This window comes from Perca flavescens, chromosome 12 (assembly GCF_004354835.1).
Source record: "Perca flavescens isolate YP-PL-M2 chromosome 12, PFLA_1.0, whole genome shotgun sequence".
NCBI classification, from domain to species: Eukaryota; Metazoa; Chordata; class Actinopteri; order Perciformes; family Percidae; genus Perca; species Perca flavescens.
The window spans coordinates 34,487,380-34,512,099 of NC_041342.1; the positions used below are offsets into that span (position 1 = coordinate 34,487,380).

The window sequence follows — 24,720 nt, forward strand, 5'->3', positions numbered from 1 at the left end:
TCCCTTCATCCCCTTGAACACGGCTCAGAATGAATTTGGGTCTGTTGTTTCCATCCTGTTTGTACCAGAAGAGATAATTATTAGTTGAACTGCTGTTATATTGACAGCCAAGTGTTACTGCCTCTCCTTCAGTAGCAGTCACATCTCCTTCTGGTTGCAGCACGTTGTCTTTTTGTGCTCTGCATTCTGTAAAACGGCAACAACCAGAATCAGTGTGCTGTTACAGAATCATATCAATGTTGGATTGATATCAAAGAAACAGAGTTGTGTTCATACCAAGGCTCATAGCAGCCAGCAACACTGAGATGAACAGAGGCTTCATATCTGCAGTGTGGAGTAACTCTGAGCTACAGCAAGTATAAAGAAGGCTGTGATCTCTCTGTTTAGTCTTCATCAACACTAAGGTGGTGGATTAGAAGGAGGAACCTGATCACAGCCCTGGGTCATTCCCCCTACGGACAACTGTACACCTAACACATGTTGTGCCTCTGTCGTTTCCTAGTGTAACTTGTCTTGTATGAACCGATCTTTGTAGTTTTCAGCTGACATGGTTCCTGTTTTACAGCTGCTGCAGATTCACTTTGTTCTCTAACGATAAAAGGCGGTAATTGTAGTGAAACTGTACATGCCTTTTTAGTATCTATTTCTAGAAAGTTTGAAAGTAAACTGAGACTTAATATTTCAGCATGTTAAGTTTTATGAATTTTTCAGAATGTTTCTTGAATGGAAAGTGATAGTTTAGTATATTTTGGTCATCTGCAGCCGTTTGAGGTCAAATTTAAAGATGAGTTTAAAGAGTTGTTAGGAAAGCTTCTGTTTTCATTGAACATAAACTACCAATGATTTAAGAGTTGTATCAGTTAATGTATCAGTATCTATTTGGGATGCAGATCAACATGTATAACAATGGCCCACATGGTATGAAGAGGATTTAGTAGGTAAGTCAGTGTCCATTTATTTGTTGTCATGTTGTCTTGTGTTTGAACCATCATACAGTTGGTTTGTCATTGATGTGGATTTGCTGCTCTTGTGAATCCTCCCACAGTGTTACATTAGCAGCTGTAACCACAGGGACTCTGATAAAACTGGAATAATCAGAATCCATCTGATATGAAGCTGTGGTTTGAATACCACTTCCCTCCTCTTTGAAGAGTAGTCAGATATCTGTGTTCAGGTTTTTGTACAGCCTCTTCTACACTTTGTATCATTGTGTTTCTAGAGCACAGTAGTAGAGACCTGTGTCTGCCAGGGTTAGTGTCTTTATGGTCAGTTCAGTTGTTTTATCTGATGTTTTGGATTCGTATCGCACATCTGGGATGTAATTATTTTCGTAGCCTTTTTCTCCTTTCCAGAGTATAAACTGAGGTGCCTGAATGTCAGAATTATGTCTGTACCAGTGGAGTGTAATATATTCTTCAGTAGTCTCATAGTCACATCTGAGTGAGACAGATTCTCCTTCTCTTTTACTGACTTCATCTTCTACAGGATATATTTTGTTTCCAGCTATTAATTCTGGAAAAGGAAAGAAAATGAAGCTATTAGACTAACATTGTTCATGAGTCTGAGAGGAGAAGACAGTGTAAAATGTCAACTGTACATTGTTACTCTGGACAGAAACAGCTCAACGGTTCAGAGATTTCTGCTCTGAACTGCAGTTTATATAAATATATAGAAAATAATAAAACCATGATGCTCTTTGTATCTTACCAAAGAAAAGAGCAGCAAGAATAATCCACAGCCAATGTTCCATCTCTACAACAAGGTTTAAATCAACAGGAGAAACTAGCTGATGTTCAACATTCAGTCTGAGAATTGTTCTCTTCACAGCAGCACTTATTATTGACTGAATGGTTGAACACAGTGCAGAAGTAGTGCACCGCCTACTTTATAATGTCGCCCTCTAGTGGAGGTACAAAGTTGAAAGTCTTCCAGCAGCTTGTCAGTGTGTCAGTTTGTGTTTTTGTACAGAGACTTTGGGTTAGCTGTCACTGTGGGCTTCACAGCACAGTAGTACAGAGCTAGCCTCATGAGACCGTCCTGATCTCGTGAGCTCCAGTTTTCCACTCGCAGATCAGTCTGGCATCTTGAGGTAGAGAAAATTTGGAGCCGTTTGCTAAACGACCGACTAATCAGCGTTGGTTTTGAGGCGGGTTTAGGTGTGACGCTGGTTGGTGTGTAACGGCCATTAACATGGCGGCTTACAAGGATGAGATGAGCGTAGCTATCGTGCAAGTTTTATCCAAATTAGAAAGTATTCCTTCATTGAAAGAAGAGCAAAAAACGGCACTGGAGGCTTTTCTCTGAGGAAAAGATGTTTTTGCTCTTCTCCCGACTGGTTTCGGCAAGAGTTTGATATATCAACTGGCTCCGCTAGTTGTGAAGAAAATGGTAAAGGTACGTCATACACTTCGTTGATCAGATTGGTTCATTTGGCGCGTCTATCGCCAACATAGGTGGTGATAGACAGTTGGTTTATCCAGTCAGCAAACCAGTATTTTCGCCCTTTCCCAAAAGTTCTCCAACGGAAAGTTCACCGATGGATAGGCCGAGCAAATGCGAAGCGATCCATCTGGTGGAGTCAGGTTAGTACAGAGCGGAGTCTGTCACTGCAGCAGAGGAGATCTGCAGATCCATTTTGGTTTTATCCTCACTTACTGAAACACAGTCCAGAGTTTGTATTTTGCATTATTTTTCCTGATACCAGATGAGAGATGATGAACTCTGATGGTTTTCCTGAATATTGTTGATACCAGAAGAAATCATTTGTTATCAGTTTGTTTGGAGTATCTGTGGGACAGAGTAACAGAGCTTCCTTCTAAACTGTTCTCTTCTTTCTCGACTGGAGTGAGTTCTTCACAGCTGATACCTAAATGAAGAGATATTTTCTCATAGCATTTTATAAAAATCATTGATTCAACAGATTAAAAAAATATTGAAATTAAAGTTTTCCTCAATGCAGAATCTAACAAACCTGTTAGTATGACGAGAAACATCCGATAAAACGCACAATGCTGCAGTGACAGCATGTTGAATAAAGGTAATGTTGATGGTTTGTGTATTGAACTCTGTTGAATATAGAAGTTCCTCTCTCCTCTTAGCTCTGTATCTTCACCTCTCTGTTATGCTTCCGCCGGTTAACAGACTGGTGGCAATATTTTGTAACATTTTGTTGTTGATCCTTCTAAAACAAGAATTACATAAAATTAGATGCGATGATTGAATGCTTGGATCACCTTTTCAGGGTTTACAAACACAAGACGGATGAAGTTGAAGTTGAAACAACATAATTTCATTACTAAATATCTTAGTATAGTTTAATTTGAACTGATTCACAGAATTTTGGGTTACAGTGTAAACACACGCCAAGTGGCACTTTCTAAAGCTGCGAGGCAACGTGTTATTGCGAGGCTAAGGTTGGGTTTAGGAAACGTCACATGCGGGTTGGGTTTAGTAAAAGAAGAAAATGACAATTGAGTTTAGGGAACGTGACGCGCAGGACAGGATCCCTGGTCTCTTGGGTGGAAGTCCTATGTTGTTTGACCCGTCGTTCAGCCCAACCAACCTCCCTACGTGGATTTTCGCCCTTTCATACTACTCGCTACAGTGTTAATTCATACGCATTTGCAAGGTAATGTAAGTCAATGGAGGCCAAACAGCATTGATAAACATGCTAAAAAGCGAATATGCGTCTTGATAACATGCCAATAATGGCATACAAATTGGCACGTTATACATACGCCCAGGGCAGCTGATCTTAGATGGGCCCCCCCGCACCCAGATCTCTTCTTTTCCCTTGTTCTTCCTCTCCTCTTCCTCTCTTGTTCCTCTCCTCTGCTGTTCCTCTCCTCTGCTCATCTTTTCCTCTCCTCTGCTCTTCCTCACCTCTCTTCTCCTCTCCTCACATCTCTCTCTGCAAAAGACAAGTGACAGGCATTGACAATAATGGTTAACATTAACAAACTACACATAAGCTATTGCCAAATACACTCTTCATATGTATTGGAATTCTGACACTAGCAGCAAATAAATTAATTTTTACTATTGTATTTTAGGCTACTGCTGGTGTGACATGTTTAGATTTGAACTCCAAATGCCATGCGCCAAACTTTCCTTGTGGCAAAATCATCCATGATGTCTTTAAAGTCAAGTTTCTTGGCAAGTTGACGCTTTATGGAGAGCATTGCCAAACCATTGAGCCTCTCCTGGAACATGTTATAGCACAGATAGTTTTTTTAATTATCTTCATTTTACTGAAGGCCCACTCACCTCCAGCCACAGTCACAGGCAGAGACAGGAAAATATGCAGTACGACACAGGTCTCCATAAATGCTCTGTAGTCCCATTGTGCATATGGCATTAAGTAGGTCCAGAGATCCAAGACTGTCTTCAAAAGTTGCACTATATATATTTTCTAAGTGCTGAATTTGGTCTTCAAGGGACCCTGTGAGGTCATTCTTATATTTCTCAGAGAGCTTTGAGCATGATGCACTGATGCTGTCCTGTGGCATATCTCTGAATTTCCACAGGACGCAGAACTCGTCACATATCTGCTGCATTGATGAGAACCGGACATGTAGTTGAGAGATTATGCTATCCATTGCAACCTGAAACACTCTATCTCTGAATAGGGTCTCTGGGCTTCTGCTCCTCTGTCCCTTCCTTTTCTGACTCATCAAAGAAACGCTTTCTCTTTCTCTGTCTCATTTCTAACTGGGATTTAATACCCATGGACGTGGCAACAGCAGCTGCCTCTGTCAGAAAACTATCCCATGATGCACACATGCAGGCAATCTCCTCCTCCAGTTCCTTTTATATTGACAGCTTGCACAGCAAGTGAGATGGCTGAGGACTGGCTGGTAAGGTTTCTATCCTCTATGCATTGTAACACCTTGACCCAAAAAGTGAGGAGCAAAGCTGACTGAAAGTAGGTCTTTAGACCCTGTACTTCAGCTTTGGCTTCACTGGTAAGGTTACCTGTAGTGGTAAAGGTGTCTAATGCCTGGATCACACCAGGCAAATGTTTTGCCACTGGGCGCACTGCCTCTATCCGCGCACTCCATTGTGTGTCAGACAAGCTGTACAGAGAACAACCCAAAACTCTTCAGTTAGGGCTGCCACTGAATAGTTTGTACAGCTGATTGACGAAGCCAAAGAATGTCTATTTCTGGGCAGGCCCGGGCTGCATGGACACCAACTAGGTTTAACGTGTGAGATGCACATGGTGAGTATGTGGCCAAGGGATTTTTATTCAATATGTGACCTTGCACCCCTCTCACTTTTCCTGCCATGTTAGCTCAATTATCATAGCACTGACCCCTTCAATCAGCTATATCTATCCCATGTTCACCTAGTGATTGTTCCACCATTGTGGTGATTTCCTCTCCTGTCTTTTTTGAAAAGTCCTTAAATTCAACGTTCGTTTATTTCCCATCCACCCTCGGGGGAAGTTTGACTGACATACCTCAGCAACAGTACATTTTGCTCCAAGTTTGACACATCAGGGGTTGCATCACACATTATGGAATAGAATGTTGTTTCTTGCCTTTCCCTCAAAATAGTGTTTAGGACACGCTGAGCACAAAGTTCAATAAATTTGTTTTGGCTGTCAGGTGAAAGGTAATGAACTTGGAGTCTCTTTCCACCAGCAACAATGGTGCTCTCTAATGTTTTGTAGATGGTCATTTAGGATACTGTCATACTTTGCCAACAGTTCAATTATGCCAAGAACATTTCCATTGTCTGGCTCATCTAGTGTATTTGTGCTGCCCCTGAATGACAGATTCCTGAAGGCTAAGTACAGTTTTACATCCAGAAGATTTCTGTCTCCATCAACTTTTGTTGTTTGCTGTCAATTCCAGTCTGTAGGACAGAATGTTGTAGGTTCTTCCATTTCCAATAACAATGTTTGTGTGCACGGTTTCTTTCATGGTCTGGAAATCTCTCCTAAAACTTTTTGAATTTTATATTCAATATTTTCATCCCATCTGTGGAATTTAGTGCACTAATTGACTTTTTCTCTACTTCAAAGGAGAACAACAAGCATGGTAGGCAAAATAAGGCCTTTTTTTGAGCTGCTATATAATATCCAGTCCCTTTTCAATTGTTTTCCCTTCCATTGTGGGATGTGGAATATGTCAAATAGTTTTCATAATCAGTCTCTGATCCACATGCTCAGACTCTCCAACGGGGCAGCAGGCCCCTCCCACATTACTGTGACTCTCTCTCTCTCTCTCTTCTCTCTCACTGGTAGCCTGTCCCTCCGTTGCGTGGCAGCCTCCCGCATCACTCTCTCTGTCACCTGACTGCAGCTGGATCTCTCTCCTCTTTGTCTCATCCTCTCTGATGGAGCTACCAAACTCAACTGTTTCTGTCAAAGATAATGTGTTGTGTCAGGCTTTATACAAGCTGATTCAGATTCACTTCATTAGCTATTTGCAGTGTAACCCGCATTGGAAAAAATGTGCAAGTAGCTCAAAGTGCAAAGTCAACACATACGAAGACACAACATAAAAACAGACAAACAAAGCCACATGAAACCTAAATATTATAAATATATCATAAATTTAAAGTGCCTAGTTTAAGGTGCTTTGTTCAAAGCAATCACAGCTTGTGGAAAGAAACTGTTTAAATGATGATCAGTAGAACATTTGGCAGAACGATACCTTCTCCCTGAGGGAAGCATCTCAAAGAAAGCCCCTGCTGGATGGCCTGAGGCATCATTAGCCAGTTGCAAAGCTCGATTCAAAAGTCTAGCTTTATATGTGAACTCCAGGAGCGGTAAAGAAGATTTCCCCACCAAAATGCTCGTTTAAACGCGGAATAAAAAGTGAGACTGCAATATGACTTTTTGAAATGACAGAGTTGAAATAGAGCTCTGTTGGATGTCAGGGGATTTGCTTTTACAATCAGTTATGAGGTATTGTTCATGAACATAATATCGCACAGCACCTCATTATCATCAGTTATTGTTGAATAACACTTTTCCTTTCATCTTTAGTGCTTCATTTTCTGTTATTGTCACCTCTACAAAGAATCTACTCTGTATTATAACATACTATTCAACATTTAACAGTGTGTGACTTCCTCTGGTGGATGTTGTGGAGTATTATGTTGTCTTTGCTCCAAAGGTTTTTGTACAGAGTTTTGGTGTTTCCTGTCACTGTGGGCTGCAGAGCACAGTAGTACACAGCAGAGTCAGACAGCTGAAGCTTCTGGATCTTCAGAGGAACTGACTTATCCTTGATTGTTGCATCAATTCTCTCTTGCGCTTTAGAATTGTCAGTTTTTACAGAGAAACGTTGCAGCAGCATCTTTGGGTAATCATTTTCTTCTTGTTTGTACCAGTACAAAGTGGGAGTTGGGATACTGGTCTCAAATGTACAGTCAAGAGTAACTGTCTCTCCTTCAGTAGTAATGACATCTCTTTTTGGCTGGTTCACTCTGTCATCTCCTTTACACTCTGGGGAAGAAGAGAACATGCAAAGATAGAGAGGAATCAATGAAGATGATTTAAAGCAAAACCATAGGTTTGAAGAGTAAATAATATGGATTTTCCTTTACTGCTGTTTTATGTCAGAGAAAACCATATAACGTGTTATTTAGAATATATGAGATACCAACAAAAATTATCTGTTTTGCTTTTTTGTGCATTAAAACACTCTTTGCACTTTACCAAAGAAAAGAGCAGCAAGAATAATCCACAGCCAATGTTCCATCTCTACAACAAGGTTTAAATCAACAGGAGAAACTAGCTGATGTTCAACATTCAGTCTGAGAATTGTTCTCTTCACAGCAGCACTTATTATTGACTGAATGGTTGAACACAGTGCAGAAGTAGTGCACCTCCTACTTGATAATGTCTCCCTCTAGTGGAGGTACAAAGTTCAGTACAACAGTGTAGAAAAAAGTCTTCCAGCAGCTTGTCAGTGTGTCAGCTTGTGTTTTTGTACAGAGACTGTGGGTTTGCTGTCACTGTGGGCCTCACAGCACAGTAGTACAGAGCAGAGTCTGTCACTGCAGCAGAGGAGATCTGGAGATACGTTTTGGTTTTATCCTCACTCACTGAAACAGACCGTCCAGAGTTTGTTTCATTTTGCGATCCCAAATGAAAGATGATGAACTCTGGTGGTTTTCCTGGATATTGTCGATACCAGAAGAAATAATCATTATATCCAGCTTGTTTGGAGTATCTGTAGGACAGAGTAACAGAGCTGCCTTCTAAACTGTTCTCTTCTTTCTCTATTGGAGTGAGTTCTTCACAGCTGATACCTAAATGAAGAGACAGCTCTGTTATTTCATGTGGTAAAAGACTTAAACAATTATTCACAATCAGATTTTATTAGGATTACATTTTTTAAGCTTCATAGTCCAACATAATGTACCTGTGAGGATGGAGATAAACATCAGAGAAAAAACACAATGCTGCAGTGACAGCATGTTGAATAAAGGTAATGTTGATGGTTTGTGTATTGATCTCTGTTGAATATAGAAGTTCCTCTCTCTTCTATAGTTCAGTAACAGCTCAGCTCCTCCCTGAGTCTCTCCGTCTCCTCGTAGCTCTGTAATTTCACTTCTCTCAGTACACTTCTAAGGTAAATTGATTCTAGACTACATCATGAAAAATGTATAGTTTAACAGTGTATGACTCCCTCTGGTGGATGTTGTGGAGTATTGTGTTGTCTTTCCTCCAAAGGTTTTTGTACAGAGTTTTGGTGTTTCCTGTCACTGTGGGCTTCACAGCACAGTAGTACACAGCAGAGTCTGTCACTGCAGCAGAGGAGATCTGAAGAATAATGTTGGTTTTATCCTCACTTACATGAACAGACAGTCCAGATTTTGTTTCATTTTGTGTTCCCAAGTGAAAGATGAGGAACTCTGGTGGTTTTCCTGGATGTTGTCGATACCAGAAGAATCGATCACTACCAGTTGCTTGTTTGGAGTATCTGTAGGACAGAGTAACAAAGCTGCCTTCTAAACTGTTCTCTTCTTTCTCTACTGGAGTGAGTTCATCACAGCTGACACCTAAAGGAAGAGAAAACTTTATTTTATGTTGTAAAAGACATAATGAATGATTCATATTCAGATTTTATTAGGATTAAACTTCTGCATAAACGTTTCCATGCTGCATAGTCTAACATACCTGTTAGAATGTAAAGAAACATCAGAGAAAACACACAATGCTGCAGTGACAGCATGTTGAATAAAGGTAATGTTGATGGTTTGTGTATTGATCTCTGTTGAATATAGAAGTTCCTCTCTCTTCTATAGTTCAGTAACAGCTCAGCTCCTCCCTGTCTCTTGGTCTCCTCATAGCTCTGTATTTTGACTTCTGTCAATTCCTCTACTAAGGTAAAGTGATTCTAGACTACAACATATTGAAGTTTAACAGTGTGTGACTCCCTCTAGTGGATGTTGTGGAGTATTGTGTTGTCTTTGCTCTTTGTACAGAGTTTTTGCGTTTCCGTCACTGTGGGTTGCAGAGCACAGTAGTACACAGCAGAGTCAGACATCTGAAGCTTCTGGATCTTCAGAGGAACTGACTTATCCTTGATTGTTGCATCAACTCTCTCTTGGTCTTTGGAATTGTCAGATTTTACAGAGAAACGTTGCAGCATAATCTTTGGGTAATCATTTATCTTGTTTGTACCAGAACAATGTGGGACTTGGCAAAGTTGTCTCAAATTTACAGCCAAAAGTAACCATCTTTCCATCAGTAGTCTTCTATCTAACGTGAACAATCAAAAGGTTTAAATAGTTACCTAGCCAGAGAGTCAGAATCAGGATGTTAGTCAGCCAGTGTTTCATGTCTGCAGTGAGAGTTGAGGAGAGAGAGGAAGAGCATTGATACTCTGATGGATCTGGGCCTTCACATCATTGGTCCTTCCTCTTTGTCATCTGTTGAGGGCAGAGGTGGGACCAAGTCACTGTTTTTCAAGTCATATTAAGTTTCAGGTCATTTCACTTAAGTCCCAAGTCAAGACAAGGATGTGAAGAGTGAAGTCCTAAGTCAAGTTCCAATTCCTTAACTTTGTGTTTCGAGTCCTAAGTCATGAAGCAATCATCACCAAATGTAGACAACAGAATTATAATGAATTAAATTTAACCAAATCATGAATGCCTTTTCAAACATGTATTCATTTTTATACCATGTTTTTATCAAGTGCTACTGAACTTACTAACTCTGACTCTGCACTCTCATACTTTCATAATGTTTTATATCTAAATTGTTTGTACCTGCTGCTCCTGTGCACTTTGCTGTGTTTGAGGAATTTAAGAAAGTTTCTCTGACTGTGTTTACTGAGGTAGTGCAACATATGAAACCTACCTACTGTCCCTCAGACATGGTTCCCACCAGGATGGTGAAGGAGGTTTTTAATAGCACCATTGGGTCGAGTCTACTTACTTTTTATAAAATTCTTGTCTTAGTTTAGGTTCTGACCCAGCTGCCTTTAAACATGCTGTGGTCAGGCCCCTACTTAAGAAGCCTAATCTTGATCCCACAGTGTTGTCCAATTTTAGACCAGTCTCTTATCTGCCTTTTCTTTCAAAGGTTTTGGAAAAAGTTGTTTTCATACAGTTACAAACCTTTTTACAACAGAGTTCTCTGTTTGAAAAGTTTCAATCTGGTTTCAGATCACGTCACAGTGGCTATTGATACAATGGACCACGCAGTCCTCCTCTCTCGCCTTGATCAAGGCTCGGCACTTAAATGGTTTAGATCCTATATGGCAAATAGGAGCTTCTCTGTCATGATAGGTGACCTCTCCTCGTCACCAGCTCATCTCTCTTGTGGGGTACCTCAGGGTTCAATACTTGGCCCCATCCTGTTTTCCTTATATATGTTGCCTTTAGGGGCTATTATATATATATTATAGGCAAGCACAACCTGTCATTTCATTGTTATGCAGATGGTCAGAGATGGCAAAAGTACTCACTTCCCGTAATCAAGTAGAAGTAGAAGTACTGATTTAACTTCTTTACTCAAGTAAAAGTAACAAAGTACAGGCTTGGAAATTTACTTAGCCTTGCGAATGAACACAATTTTTTATGAAAAGTTGCCTGGACCACACAAATCTAACTAGAGTGGTAGCTGAGAAACTTCAGTGGACTCTTTTTATGCCATTGCCTACATTTTAAATGGATGTCTGCCAATTGGCAACATGACATATATGATTATTGTGACAGAGACTGACAGATCCAGTTTCTCTTTTTTAATCTTCCCCTTAACATTTAAAGGAATCTACGTGTGTGTGTGTGTGTGTGTGTGTGTGTGTGTGTGTGTGTGTGTGTGTGTGTGTGTGTGTGTGTGTGTGTGTGTGTGTGTGTGTGTGTGTGTGTGTGTGTGTGTGTGTGTGTGTGTGTGTGTGTGTGTTTTCAAATATGGCTTCTGGAATGAAAATAAAGGATTCAATATGAATTACTAAACAGACAACAAACATCCATACTACTAGTGCTAACGTTACCACCATCAAGCCACAATGAATTGCTGCAAATGAATGCCGCCGAATCTGTCGAGTCGTTGCATCAAGTGCAACGTACAGTATATTCCCATCCAATTACATCCAATTAGATTGAATTTCGTATTGATGACATGAAAAATAATAACAATAACTCCAGTGAAATTATTTGAAACTTGTTAGTGAGGACTAGATTAGGACCGTATTTAAAGCTGATTCTGGTTTCCAACTTTGCCCCAGGTGTGTCTAAAACACGGACGGAGACAACTTCTCTCTTTTGATGCTTTAATAAGATCAAGCAACGTGCAACCTAGCTAACAGGTTAAGTTTGCAAGAGCTATAGACCAATACAACAACAGGCTTAAATGAACTGACAACATAAGTTATAAGACTTACAGTTCTCAAGGACACACACACACAATCTCAACTGATTTATCCTCTTTTCTCTCACTTTTTTCTCCGTGTGGCTCGCGATGTGAGGTGCATGTCCACGCTATTTTCCGACTTGCACTCACAATCACTCCTGATAGACGACCTTTTGTACAAAACTAAAGTAACGAGCCAGTTTTCTAAAATGTAAGGAGTAGAAAGTACCGATATTCTTGTTAAAATGTAAGGAGTAAAAGTAAAAAGTCGCCACAAAAATAAATATTAAACTAAAAATATCTAAAAAATCTACTTGAGTACTGTAACGAAGTATTTTTACTTCGTTACTTCCCATCTCTGCAGATGGTTTGCAAATGTGTTTGCCTTTGAAACCGAATGACAGTGTCACACTACACTACCTGTTTAGTTATATTAAAGATATTAAGTTGTGGCTTTCACAAAACTTTCTTAATTTGAATGAAGTTCATCTTCAGTAAGTCATGCATGCCAAATGGTCCAGCTTTGAGTTTGGGAGCTCTGGCTTCATACACTAAGTCAACTGTCAAAAATGTTGGGGTTGCTCAGCATGAAATTTGATAAGCAGATCAGCAATGTTGTCAGAATGAGCTTTTTCCAGCTTCCTCTCCTGGCTAAAGTTAAGCCCTTCCTTAACAGGCATGATCTAGAAATAGCTCCTCCCTGAGTCTCTCTGTCTCCTCGTAGCTCTGTATGTTCACTTCTCTCTCTCTCTTACACATCTAAGGTAAAGTGATTCTAAATTACATCATATTGAAGTTTAACAGTGTGTGACTCCCTCTGGTGGATGTTGTGGAGTTTTGTGTTGTCTTTGCTCCAAAGGTTTTTGTACAGAGTTTTGGTGTTTCCTGTCACTGTGGGCCTCACAGCACAGTAGTACACAGCAGAGTCAGACACCTTAGCTGAAGGGATGTTCATATAGATTTGTTTGTCCTCCACTTTAATCTTCAATCCAGGTATTACATTATTGTTGATTCCTTCTTCTCCTGAAGCAGAGTGGGAGATGAGGAACTCTGGTGGTTTTCCTGGAAATTGTCGGTACCAGAAGAAATAATCACCCAATGACATTTCCAAATATTTGTAGGACAGAGTAACAGAGCTGCCTTCTAAACTGTTGTCTTCTTTCTCTACTGGAGTGAGTTCTTCAAAACTGAGACCTAAAGGAAGAAATAACTGTACTGTGTATAAATATACCTGTTAGAATGAAGAGAAACAGCAGAGAAAACACACAATGCTGCAGTGACAGCATGTTGAATAAAGGTAATGTTGATGGTTTGTGTATTGATCTCTGTTGAATATAGAAGTTCCTCTCTCTTCTATAGTTCAGTAACAGCTCAGCTCCTCCCTGAGTCTCTCCATCTCCTTATAGCTCTGGATTTTCACTTCTCTCAGTTACACTACTAAGGTAAAGTGATTCTAGACTACATGATGAAAACTATGTAGTTTATCAGTGTGTGACTCCCTCTAGTGGATGTTGTGGAGTATTGTGTTGTCTTTGCTCCAAAGGTTTTTGTACAGAGTTTTGGTGTTTCCTGTCACTGTGGGCTGCAGAGCACAGTAGTACACAGCAGAGTCAGACAGCTGAAGCTTCTGGATCTTCAGAGGAACTGATTTTAACTTGGAATTCAGTGTAGATGAAAATCTCTCCTTGAACTCGTCTGGTGTGTTCCCTTCATCCCCTTGAAAGCGGCTCAGAATGAATTTGGGGCTGTTGTTTCCATCCTGTTTGTACCAGAAGAGATAATCATTAGTTGAACTGCTGTTATATAGACAGCCAAGTGTTACTGCCTCTCCTTCAGTAGCAGTCAAATCTCCTTCTGGTTGCAGCACGTTGTCTTTTTGTGCTCTGCATTCTGTAAAACAGCAACAAACACAATCAGTGTGCTGTTAAAGAATCATATCAATGTTGGATTGATATCAAAGAAACAGAGTTGTGTTCATACCAAGGCTCATAGCAGCCAGCAACACTGAGATGAACAGAGGCTTCATATCTGCAGTGTGGAGTAACTCTGAGCTACAGCAAGTATAAAGAAGGCTGTGATCTCTCTGTTTAGTCTTCATCAACACTAAGGTGGTGGATTAGAAGGAGGAACCTGATCACAGCCCTGGGTTATTCCCCCTACTGACAACTTGTGTCCCTCTCTCTTTTCCTAGTGTAACATGTCTTGTATGAAGTGATCTTTATAGTTTTCAGCTGACATGGTTCCTGTTTTACAGCTGGTGCAGATTCACTTTGTTCTGTAACGTATAAAAGCTGGTAATTGTAGTGAACCTGTACATGCCTTTTAGGGCATTTTCACACCTACCTCATTAGGTCCAGACTTTCAGACTTTTCAGTTTGGTCTGCACCAAAATTGCAGGTGAGAAAGGTGCCTCGGACCACGGTCCGGATCAAAAGACCAAATTTTGGTCAAATATAAAGAGGTGGTCTCGGTCCGGACCAAACTGAACAATGGCCCAGTTCGTTTATAGTGTGAAAGCATTTTTTGGATTGTTCGGACTTCCAGACCAAATACAAGAAGCTCTAGCAGGCTCTCCTCGACCGGGGAAAGCTCCGTTAAGAAATAGCTCGGTGCTTAGTGTGTACATGAGAGAGTGAGTGACGGTGAATATGCTCAGAGCAGACAGCTGTCAGCTTTCAGAACTGAGAATACATCAGCAGTTTATTTAAGTGGTAGTAAATGTAGAGTGTAGGTTTACGTTGGTCTCTCCGAATAAATGGTCCAGAAAGAAAGTTCCCGTGTCTCGCTTCTAAACATCACAACAAAACAAAAAGAGGCGCAGTTGTAGGAGAGAGTAGCAGTCAGTAGGAGAAAGCAGCAGTCAGTAGGAGAGAGTAGCAGTCAGTAGGAGAGAGTAGCAGTCAGTAGGAGAGAGTAGCAGTCAGTAGGAGAGAGTAGCAGTCAGTAGGAGAGAGTAGCAGTCAGTAGGAGAGAGCAGCAGTCAGATTTTTGGGGTTCGGCCGAATACCAAACCCACTGGTTAAGATTCTGCCGAACACCAAACCAAACTCTACTCCCATCCTCTACTCCCATCTTTTATTTTTTATTTGATTTGTAATATTTTATTTGTAATTTAATACATACTGTATACATATACTTTACTTATATTGTTTATATTCTATATAGAGAATGTGTGAAGTGCACCAACAACACCAAAACAAATTCCTTGTATATGTTAAAAACGTACTTGGCAATAAAGCTTTTCTGATTCTGATCCTCAGTCCATTAGTAAACACATTAATGATGTAAACACCGTCGACAGCCTCTAAAATAGTTAAATGTAACAACTTAATGTTGAATTCACACGCTCTTTACACATTGTTGGAAAGCACATCGCTATCGCCAACTGAGTGACAATTTTGTTTTGCAAATTTTCGCTAACAAGTGTATGATGAAGGCATGTTGGTGGGGTGAAATTAGAAAGCTAGCGTTAGCTAAAGAGCAGCAGTCGCTCCGCTCCGCTCCGCTCCGCTCCCACTGTAGTGAGACTCATTTGCCGAGAGAACAGCGGACAGCCCGGGAGAGGCACTGTCTAGTTAACACACGTTTTTTTGTTACCTGAAGTTGCTGCGTTTTGGCTCTTGTCTGTAGATTCCTTCATGCACAACTCATATGCAAATGTCTTAACAGCAGCGATTTTGTGTATTGTTTAGGGCCCTTTCCCCCACGAGACCAATCGGCATTGCAAATTGAACATGTAACTGGACTTGAATGGCCTTCCTTTGACTGAAAGTACTGCACAAGTTCCATTTTCACTTTCTCACAGCCTGCTGCATTGAACACTCCACCTAATGAACCATCATTACGTCGACCAGCGTGGTGTACGAAGTGCAAGCGTAACTCTACAAAAAGAGAATAGATATATAGAAGTAACAAGAGCGTTCAGTCCAAGATGGCGGAGCTGCAGCTCGGTCATGGGTGTGTTTGTTGCAATGCAACGTTCTATTGAGTTCCGCCTCTTGTTACTTCTGTACTCTTTGACAAGAACAGAAACTCAACACAACGTTCGCCTCTTTTTCTCGAATTTCACCTCTTGTTACTTCTCGTTGGAAGCGTTTGGTTCGGTGTAAGAAATTCTAAAGTTTGACAGTACCCGAACTCCGTCAAAAAGCCCAAAGTTCGGCCGAACCCAAACTCGGTGCATCCCTACTACAAACCAATCAATTATAAGTATCTGGAGACGCAGCTCACGTATGTGATGACAACAGGACGTAGTTTTGTCACATATAGATCTTTAGTGCGCTTGCACAACTGCAGTGTGAAACCAAAACTTACCAGATCAAATGTATACAATGTAACAACAACATGAACCTTGGTCCGGACCTTGGTTTGGACTTTCAGTTGTGAAAACGCCCATATTTCTTTCTAGAAAGTCTGAAAGTAAACTGAGACTTAATATTTCAACATGTTACATGTTAAGCTCTTTTCAGAATGTTTCTTGAATATGAAGTAACAGTTTAGTATCTTTTGGTCCTCTGCAGCCATTTGAGGTCAAATTCAAAGAGGGTGGAGTTGTCAGAGAAGCTTTTGTTTTCATGAAATTCTTAAGTTACTAAAATCTTTGGCGGTAAAAATGTGATTCTACTGAGATCTTCTGATTTCGGAGTTGTATTAGTTAATGTTTCAGTGTCTATTTAGGATGCAGCTCAACATGTTGAACAATGGAAGGAGCTCATTGTGGCCTAATGGCCCACAGGGTATGAGGAGGATTTAGTAGGTAAGTCAGTGTCCATTTATTTGTTGTCATGGTGTCTTGTGTTTGAACCATCATACAGTTGGTTTGTCATTGATGTGGATTTGCTGCTCATGTGAATCCTCCCACAGTGTTACATTAGCAGCTGTAACCACAGGGACTCTGAGAAAACTGGAATAATCAGAGTCCATCTGATATGAAGCTGTGGTTTGAATACCACTTCCCTCCTCTTTGAAGAGTAGTCAGATATCTGTGTTCAGGTTTTTGTACAGCCTCTTCTACACTTTATATCACTGTTTCTAGAGCACAGTAGTAGAGACCTGTGTCTGCCAGGTTTAGTCTCTTTATGATCAGTTAAGTTGTTTTTCCTGGTGTTTTGGATTCATATCGCTTATCTGGGATATATTCGGGTGTGCCTGTTGCTCCTTTCCAGAGTATAAACTGAGGTGCCTGAATGTCAGAATGATGTCTGTACCAGTGGAAATTAATATATTTCAGGAGTTCAGGATCATTTGATGTTGTCTCAAATTCACATCTGAGTGTAACATATTCTCCTTCTCTTTTACTGACTTCATCTCCTACAGGAGAGATTTTGTCTCCAGCTATTAGTCCTGGAAAAGTAGAGAAAATGAAGTCATTAGACTAACATTGTTCAAACATTTAAAAATGCTGTACAATGTTTTGTAAACATTTAAACTTATTTTGTAAGTACATATAAATCTTTAGAAGATAATAAAACCATGTTGTTCTTTGTATCTTACCAAAGAAAAGAGCAGAAAGAATAATCCACAGCCAATGTTTCATCTCTACAACAAGGTTTAAATCAACAGGAGAAACTAGCTGATGTTCAACATTCAGTCTGAGAATTGTTCTCTTCACAGCAGCACTTATTATTGACTGAATGGTTGAACACAGTGCAGAAGTAGTGCACCTCCTACTTGATAATGTCGCCCTCTAGTGGAGGTACAAAGTTCAGTACAACAGTGTAGAAAAAAAGTCTTCCAGCAGCTTGTCAGTTTGTGTTTTTGTACAGAGACTGTGGGTTTGCTGTCACTGTGGGCTTCACAGCACAGTAGTACAGAGCAGAGTCTGTCACTGCAGCAGAGATCTGCAGATCCATTTTGTTTTCATCCTTACTTACATAAACAGACAATCCAGAGGTTGTATTTTGCATTATTTCTCCTGATTCCAAATGAGAGATGAGGAACTCTGGTGGCTTTCCTGAATATTGTCGATACCAGAAGAAATAATCAGCAGAACCTTTGGAGTATCTACAGGACAGAGTAACAGAGCTGCCTTCTAAACTGTTCTCTTCTTTCTGGACTGGAGTGAGTTCTTCACAGCTGATACCTAAAGGAAGAGATAACTCTGTTATTTTGTGTTGTACAATGCTGAAATGACTCACATGCAGATATTATTGGAATATAACTTTTTCATGCTGTATAATCTAAAATACCTGTTAGAATGGAGAGAAAGATCAGAGAAAACACACAATGCTGCAGTGACAGCATGTTGAATAAAGGTAATGTTGATGGTTTGTGTATTGATCTCTGTTGAATATAGAAGTTCCTCTCTCTTCTATAGTTCAGTAACAGCTCAGCTCCTCCCTGAGTCTCTCCGTAAAGTGATTCTAGACTCCATCATGAAAACTATTGTAGTTTAACAGTGTGTGACTCCCTCTGGTGGATGTTGTGGAGTATTGTGTTGTCTTTGCTCCAAAGGTTTTTGTACAGAGTTTTGGTGTTTCCTGTCACTGTGGGCTGCAGAGCACAGTAGTACACAGCAGAGTCAGACAGCTGAAGCTTCTGGATCTTCAGAGGAAAGGACTTATCCTTGATTGTGGCATCAACTCTCTCTTGCTCTTTAGAAATATCAGTTTTTACACGTTGCAGCATCATCTTTGGGTAATCATTTCCTTCTTGTTTGTACCAGAATAAATAGGGAAATGTGACACTGGTCTCAAATGTACAGTCAAGAGTAGCTGTCGCTCCTTCAGTAGTAATCACATCTCCTGTAGGCTGGGTCACACTGTCTTCTCCTTTACACTCTGGGGAAGAAGAGAACATGCAGAGGAAGAGATAAATTAATAAATATGATTGATTAAAGGAGAACAATCAGTAGTTTAAATAGTTACCTAGCCAGAGAGTCAGAATCAGGATGTTATTCAGCCAGTGTTTCATGTCTGCAGTGAGAGGGGAGGAGAGAGAGGAAGAGCATTGATACTCTGATGGATCTGGGCCGTGACATCATTGGTCCTTCCTCTTTATCATCTGTTGAGGACAGAGGTGGGACCAAGTCACTGTTTTGCAAGTCACAACTAAGTGTCAAGTCTTTGCACTGAAGTCAAGACAAGGATGTGACGAGTGAAGTCCTAAGTCGAGTTCCATTTCCTTAACTTTGTCCTAAACAAGTCATAATGCAATCTTCACCAAATGTAGACAACAGAGTTATAATGAATGACATTTACCCAAATAATGAATGCCTGTTTAAACATGTATTCATTTTTTATACCATGTTTTTAATCAAGTGCTACTGAACTTATTAACTCTGACTCTGCACTCTCATACTTTCATAATGTTTTATGTCTAAATTGTTTGTACCTGCTACTCCTGTGTACTCTGCTGTGGTCAGACCTCTACTTAAGAAGCCTAATCTTGACCCCATAGTGTTGTTCAATTGTAAACCAGTCTCTTATCTGCCTTTTCTTTCAAAGGTTTTGGAAAAAGTTGTTTTCATACAGTTACAAACCATTTTACAACAGAGCTCTGAGTTTGAAAAGTTTCAATCTGGTTTCAGATCACGTCACAGCACTGAGTCTGCACTGTTGAGAGTACACAATGATATTGTCTTGTCTGTAGATGCCGGGAATCCTGCTGTTTTAGTGCTCTTGGACCTCACAGTGGCTTTTGATACAGTGGACCATGCAGTCCTCCTCTCTCGCTTTGATCAAGGCTCGGCACTTAAATGGTTTAGCTCCTATATGGTGAATAGGAACTTCTCTGTCATGATTGGTGACGTCTCCTCGTCACCAGCTCTTCTCTCTTGTGCTGTACCTAGGGGTTCAATACTTGGCCCCATCCTGTATGGGCATTATATATATTATAGGTAAGCACAACCATTTCATTGTTATGCAGATGATTTGCAAATTTGTTTGCCTTTGAAACCGAATGACAGTGTCGCACTAAACTCCCTGTTTAGTTGTATTAATGACATTAAGTTGTGGCTTTCACAAAACTTTTTCAATTTGAATGAAGTTCATCATCTTCAGTACGTCATGCATGCCAAACGGTCCAGCTTTGAGTTTGGGAACTCTGGTTTCATACACTAAGTCGGCTGTCAAAAATTTGGGGGTTACTCAGCATGAAATTTGATAAGCAGATCAGTAATGTCAGAATGAGCTTTTCCAGCTTCCTCTCCTGGCTAAAGTTAAGCCCTTCCTTAACAGGCATGATCTAGAAATAGCTCCTCCCTGAGTCTCTCTGTCTCCTCGTAGCTCTGTATGTTCACTTCTCTCTCTCTCTTACACATCTAAGGTAAAGTGATTCTAAATTACATCATATTGTAGTTTGTCTCCTCGTCGCTCTGTTTTCACTTCTCTCAGTTACACTACTAAGGTAAATTGATTCTAGACTACACCATGAAAAATGTGTAGTTTAACAGTGTGTGACTCCCTCTGTTGGATGTTGTGGAGTATTGTGTTGTCTTTGCTCCAAAGGTTTTTGTACAGAGTTTTGGTGTTTCCTGTCACTGTGGGCTGCAGAGCACAGTAGTACACAGCAGAGTCAGACACCTTAGCTGAGGAGATCTCCAGTTTAACACGTTTCTTTGACTTGTCAATGTGAGCTGAGAAATCAGAACCAGTTGGATGAATCACCCCTCCCTCTGTGATGTAGAGCAGGAACTCTGGTCTGGATCTCTGGTATTGTTGGTACCACTGGATACTGTAGATATCCCCCTCATATGTACAGGTGAGGTTGATGTTTCTGCCCTCTGCAACATGTTCTTCAGTACTTTTTGGCTTTATGCTGTTCATGGAACCCAGGGCTGCAAAATGAGTATTATTAACGTCAGTTATCATTAACGTACACAGATAAACCTCTAGTTATGAAGTAACTGGTTAATACAGCAGGTTATATGAGACTTTGATCTCAGTTCTAACACTCACCTATAAAGGGAGAGAAAAGTAAAAACAGGTAAAGCAACATGTCTTTGGAGTTGTTAAAGCCAAACAGACAGCAGATGAGCAATGTTCTTCCACTGCAGTAGAATGAGAAACTAAACAGCCTCTCTGATGTGCAGCCCTTCTTCTCAACATCAAGCTGATTGTGCTTTTAGTTCCTCAAACATTTCTGCTCTGGAGACAGAAATTATCTCATTGGTTGAGTTAAACATCAGTGGGCGGGGCCAGAGAATAACCTTTTGTTGAAATGTAAAAAGATAAAACACCAACCTTTTACCAATAGTTTTACAAATATTTTTGGAATTCATTGTCAATAAATCTCATTTATAGGAGATTATACCTAAATTTGAAATTCTGAATGATTTTGACTAATTTTAGAGGAACTTATGTTGGTGGAGAATCACAGATGTGTGGATGTCAAAGTTTAGTCAGGTTTTTTAAACCATTTCAATTTTTTCAAATGCTATAAAATTGAAGTCCCAAAATTCTGTGAAAGTAGTAATGGAGTACTTGCAAGTGTACTTTGTACATTGTAATTTGGTTAAAAAGAAACCCATATTTATATACCTGAGTCCGTTTTGCCAATTCTTTATTTTCTCTGGGATCATCTTGCCCGCTGTAAAGCGGGGAGGGTTTCCCCCTCACGGGGGTTAGTGACTCCTCTTTAACCGCCCGTGGAGAGTTGCGTCCCGGTGGGGATCGACTTGGAAATGCAGACCTCCTGTCAATCTCCTAATGGGAGTGCATTTCCCTATCCGCACGTCCTGGTCAGAGCCTCTAAGCATACCCCTCTCTCAGTCTGGCGACCAAGAAGGGCAAGGCGGGCGTCCTTGAGAAGGAAGAGACCTTCAGTGACCCTGGGAGGACGGCTGAGACCGTAAGTACAAAAGAAAAATCATTGGTTCTAAAGATCCCCTCGGGCAGTGCTTGTCATATACAGGGGGATAAGAGCCAGTGTTTTTGGGGACGTCTGGTGTAGTGTGTATCTAACCTCTTGCCTCGCCTCCGGGTTCCCTGATCTGGGCGAGGGTCTCTCCTTGGACGGAGGGCATGTGTGTCTCTATAAACCAATTAATCAAGGAAGCGTCAAAAGCAACTCCTTTTTAGTATAGGTCAAAACATCCGCCCAACTGACGGGTGTTCGTCCGTACGGCAGAAGAGGGCACTAGAAGGGCCGGGGGTTTGGCAATCTGACAGCATGTTAAATAAAGGTAATGTTGATGGTTAGTGTATTGAATTATGTTGAATATAGAAGTTCCTCTCTCTTCTATAGTTCAGTAACAGCTCAGCTCCTCCCTGAGTCTCTCTGTCTCCTCGTAGCTCTGGATTTTCACTTATTTCAATTTCTCTTCTAAGGGAAAGTGATTCTAGACTACATCATATTGAAGTTTAACAGTGTAGGACTCCCTCTAGTGGATGTTGTGGAGTATTGTGTTTGCTCCAAAGGTTTTTGTACAAAGTTTTGGTGTTTCCTGTCACTGTGGGCTGCAGAGCACAGTAGTACACAGCAGAGTCAGACACCTTAGCTGAGGAGATCTGCAGATCTATTTTGGTTTTATCCTCACTCACACTCACTGAAGCAGACAGTCCAGAGTTTGCAGCATTTTGCGTTCCCACAAGAAAGATGAGAAACTCTGGTGTTTTTCCTGGATATTTTCGATACCAGTAGAAATAATCAGTACCAGGCGTTTGTTTGGAGTATCTGTAGGACAAAGTAACAGAGCTGCCTTTTAAACTGTTCTTTTCTGTCTCTGCTGGAGTGAGTTCTTCACAGCTGACACCTAGAGGAAGACATAACTGTTAATAGGTGTAAAAGTCTAAAAAAATGATTCACATTCAGATACTCAGAAACTTTTTCATGCTGTATATTTTAACATACCTGTTAGAATGGAGAGAAACATCAGAGAAAACACACAATGCTGCAGTGACAGCATGTTGAATAAAGGTAATGTTGATGGTTTGTGTATTGATCTCTGTTGAATATAGAAGTTCCTCTCTCTTCTATAGTTCAGTAACCGCTCAGCTCCTCCCTGAATGTCTCTCTGTAAAGTGATTCTAGACTACATGATGAAAAATATTGAAGTGATGTGATGAAGCCACCTCTGCAGTCAGTAGGAGGAGACTCAGATGTTGAATTAGTTTCATTTCTTCAAGTCTTCATCACAACTGTGTTTCATGAGTAAAAAGAATCCAGACTGTCTCATAAAATATACTGAAGTTTAACAGTTTGTGACTCCCTCTGGTGGATGTTGAGTTTTGGTGTTTCCTGGTGATTTTAACTTGGAATTCAGTGTAGATGAAAATCTCTCCCTGAACTCGTCTGGTGTGTTCCCTTCATCCCCTTGAAAGCGGCTCAGAATGAATTTGGGGCTGTTGTTTCCATCCTGTTTGTACCAGAAGAGATAATCATTAGTTGTACTGCTGTTACATTGACAGCCAAGTGTTACTGCCTCTCCTTCAGTACCAGTCACATCTCCTTCTGGTTGCAGCACGTTGTCTTTTTGTGCTCTGCATTCTGTAAAACAGCAACAAACAGAATCAGTGTGCTGTTAAAGAATCATATCAATGTTGGATTGATATCAAAGAAACAGAGTTGTGTTCATACCAAGGCTCATAGCAGCCAGCAACACTGAGATGAACAGAGGCTTCATATCTGCAGTGTGGAGTAACTCTGAGCTACAGCAAGTATAAAGAAGGCTGTGATCTCTCTGTTTAGTCTTCATCAACACTAAGGTGGTGGATTAGAAGGAGGAACCTGATCACAGCCCTGGGTTATTCCCCCTACTGACTACTTTACACCTAACGCATGTTGTGCCTCTCTCCTTTCCTAGTTTAACTTGTCTTATAAGGAACTGTTCGTTTTTTAATTAATCGGTAACCAGAGTTTTGATATCTTAAGTCAAAATAGACTTGGCCCTCCCTTCGCCAGTAATACATTTTTGAATGACTTGCCAACATGACTTGGAAAAAAACCTCCCCAACAATCTACTGATGCATTCTGTACCGGTTTGTGCTTGGCAAAGATGTACAGATAGCCACAACTGCAACATATGTGACTTAATCTGTCATTGTTTTATTGAAAATTAGGCACACAGGTTTAGCAAAACTGAAAATCGGCAATATAAATGCGTATCAGTCCATTCTTCACTACAGCTGGGGTTTTCCATGTCAACTTTTCCCTTCAGCCTCTTTGAGAGTGACATTTGTACCTGTCAGCAGGACTTTCTTCCTGGATGCCTTTTCCACAAATCAGGACTCTGAACACAGTTTCCATAACAGATTGTAACCATCACTCCTCAGTGAACTGCCATACTCTGGGATCATTTTCCTAATTAAATACCGTATGTAATTATCATTATGGATTTCCAGTTATTTTGAGCCTGTTCCCACTGATACAAGTAAATAAGAACATCATTAATTTAGTAAGAAAGTAATAATATCAAAAAATGGTGGGCTTATTGTGCATAAATATATTTTTTTCTCTTCATTTGAAAGTCTGACAGTGTCTGGCTGGAAACTTTCTGCCCTTGGAAAAATAATTGATGACCACTGCCTTAATCTATAAAATAAAATTAGCCCCAAATCCCACCTGTGTAAAACATTGAACATTAAAGTCCCATTCCACCCAATCACACAGCTTCTCTGCATCTAGGGGTAACAGTTCAGGCGTGTCAGTCTAAGACTTGGAATTTATGTCAAAGAGCCAACGAGTGTTGGAGAAGGAATGTCAATCTTCCATTAATCCTGTTTTGATCGGGTAACACAAGGAAAAAGATGGCCTTCTCAAGGAATTTGGCTATAAATTCTGCGAGAATTTTGCAACTTTTTTTGCACTTTTCAGAATGTTTCTTGGTTATGAAGTAACAGTTTAGTATCTTTTGGTCCTCTGCAGCCGTCACAGGTGAAAGTCAAATATGGTGGAGTTGTTAGTGAAGCTTCTGTTTTCATTAAATTCTTAAGTTTTAATAAAAATCAAGTGAATTTTTT

The 24,720-nt window shown here is 40.4% G+C and overlaps 1 long non-coding RNA gene and 2 gene segments (V, D, J or C); all 3 read right to left on the reverse strand.

Annotated features, from left to right (window-relative positions):
• Positions 1-7,058: 7,058 nt before the first annotated feature.
• LOC114566046 (T cell receptor alpha variable 38-1-like) lies at positions 7,059-7,928 on the reverse strand. The segment is given in 2 exon segments: positions 7,059-7,459; positions 7,673-7,928. Coding segments are annotated over 2 exon segments (444 nt in total).
• A 5,448-nt stretch (positions 7,929-13,376) lies between these two features.
• On the reverse strand, positions 13,377-13,942 carry LOC114565324 (T cell receptor alpha variable 38-1-like; the record flags this gene model as incomplete). The annotated part of the segment is given in 2 exon segments: positions 13,377-13,711; positions 13,802-13,942. Coding segments are annotated over 2 exon segments (453 nt in total), but the record flags the coding sequence as incomplete, so codon positions are not given.
• Positions 13,943-17,833: 3,891 nt separating this feature from the next.
• Positions 17,834-18,304, reverse strand: LOC114565012 (uncharacterized). Its single transcript, XR_003693875.1, has 2 exons — positions 18,010-18,304; positions 17,834-17,903 (listed from the first exon to the last, which is right to left on the reverse strand). It is a non-coding gene; the product is annotated as an uncharacterized LOC114565012 (long non-coding RNA).
• Positions 18,305-24,720: the final 6,416 nt, after the last annotated feature.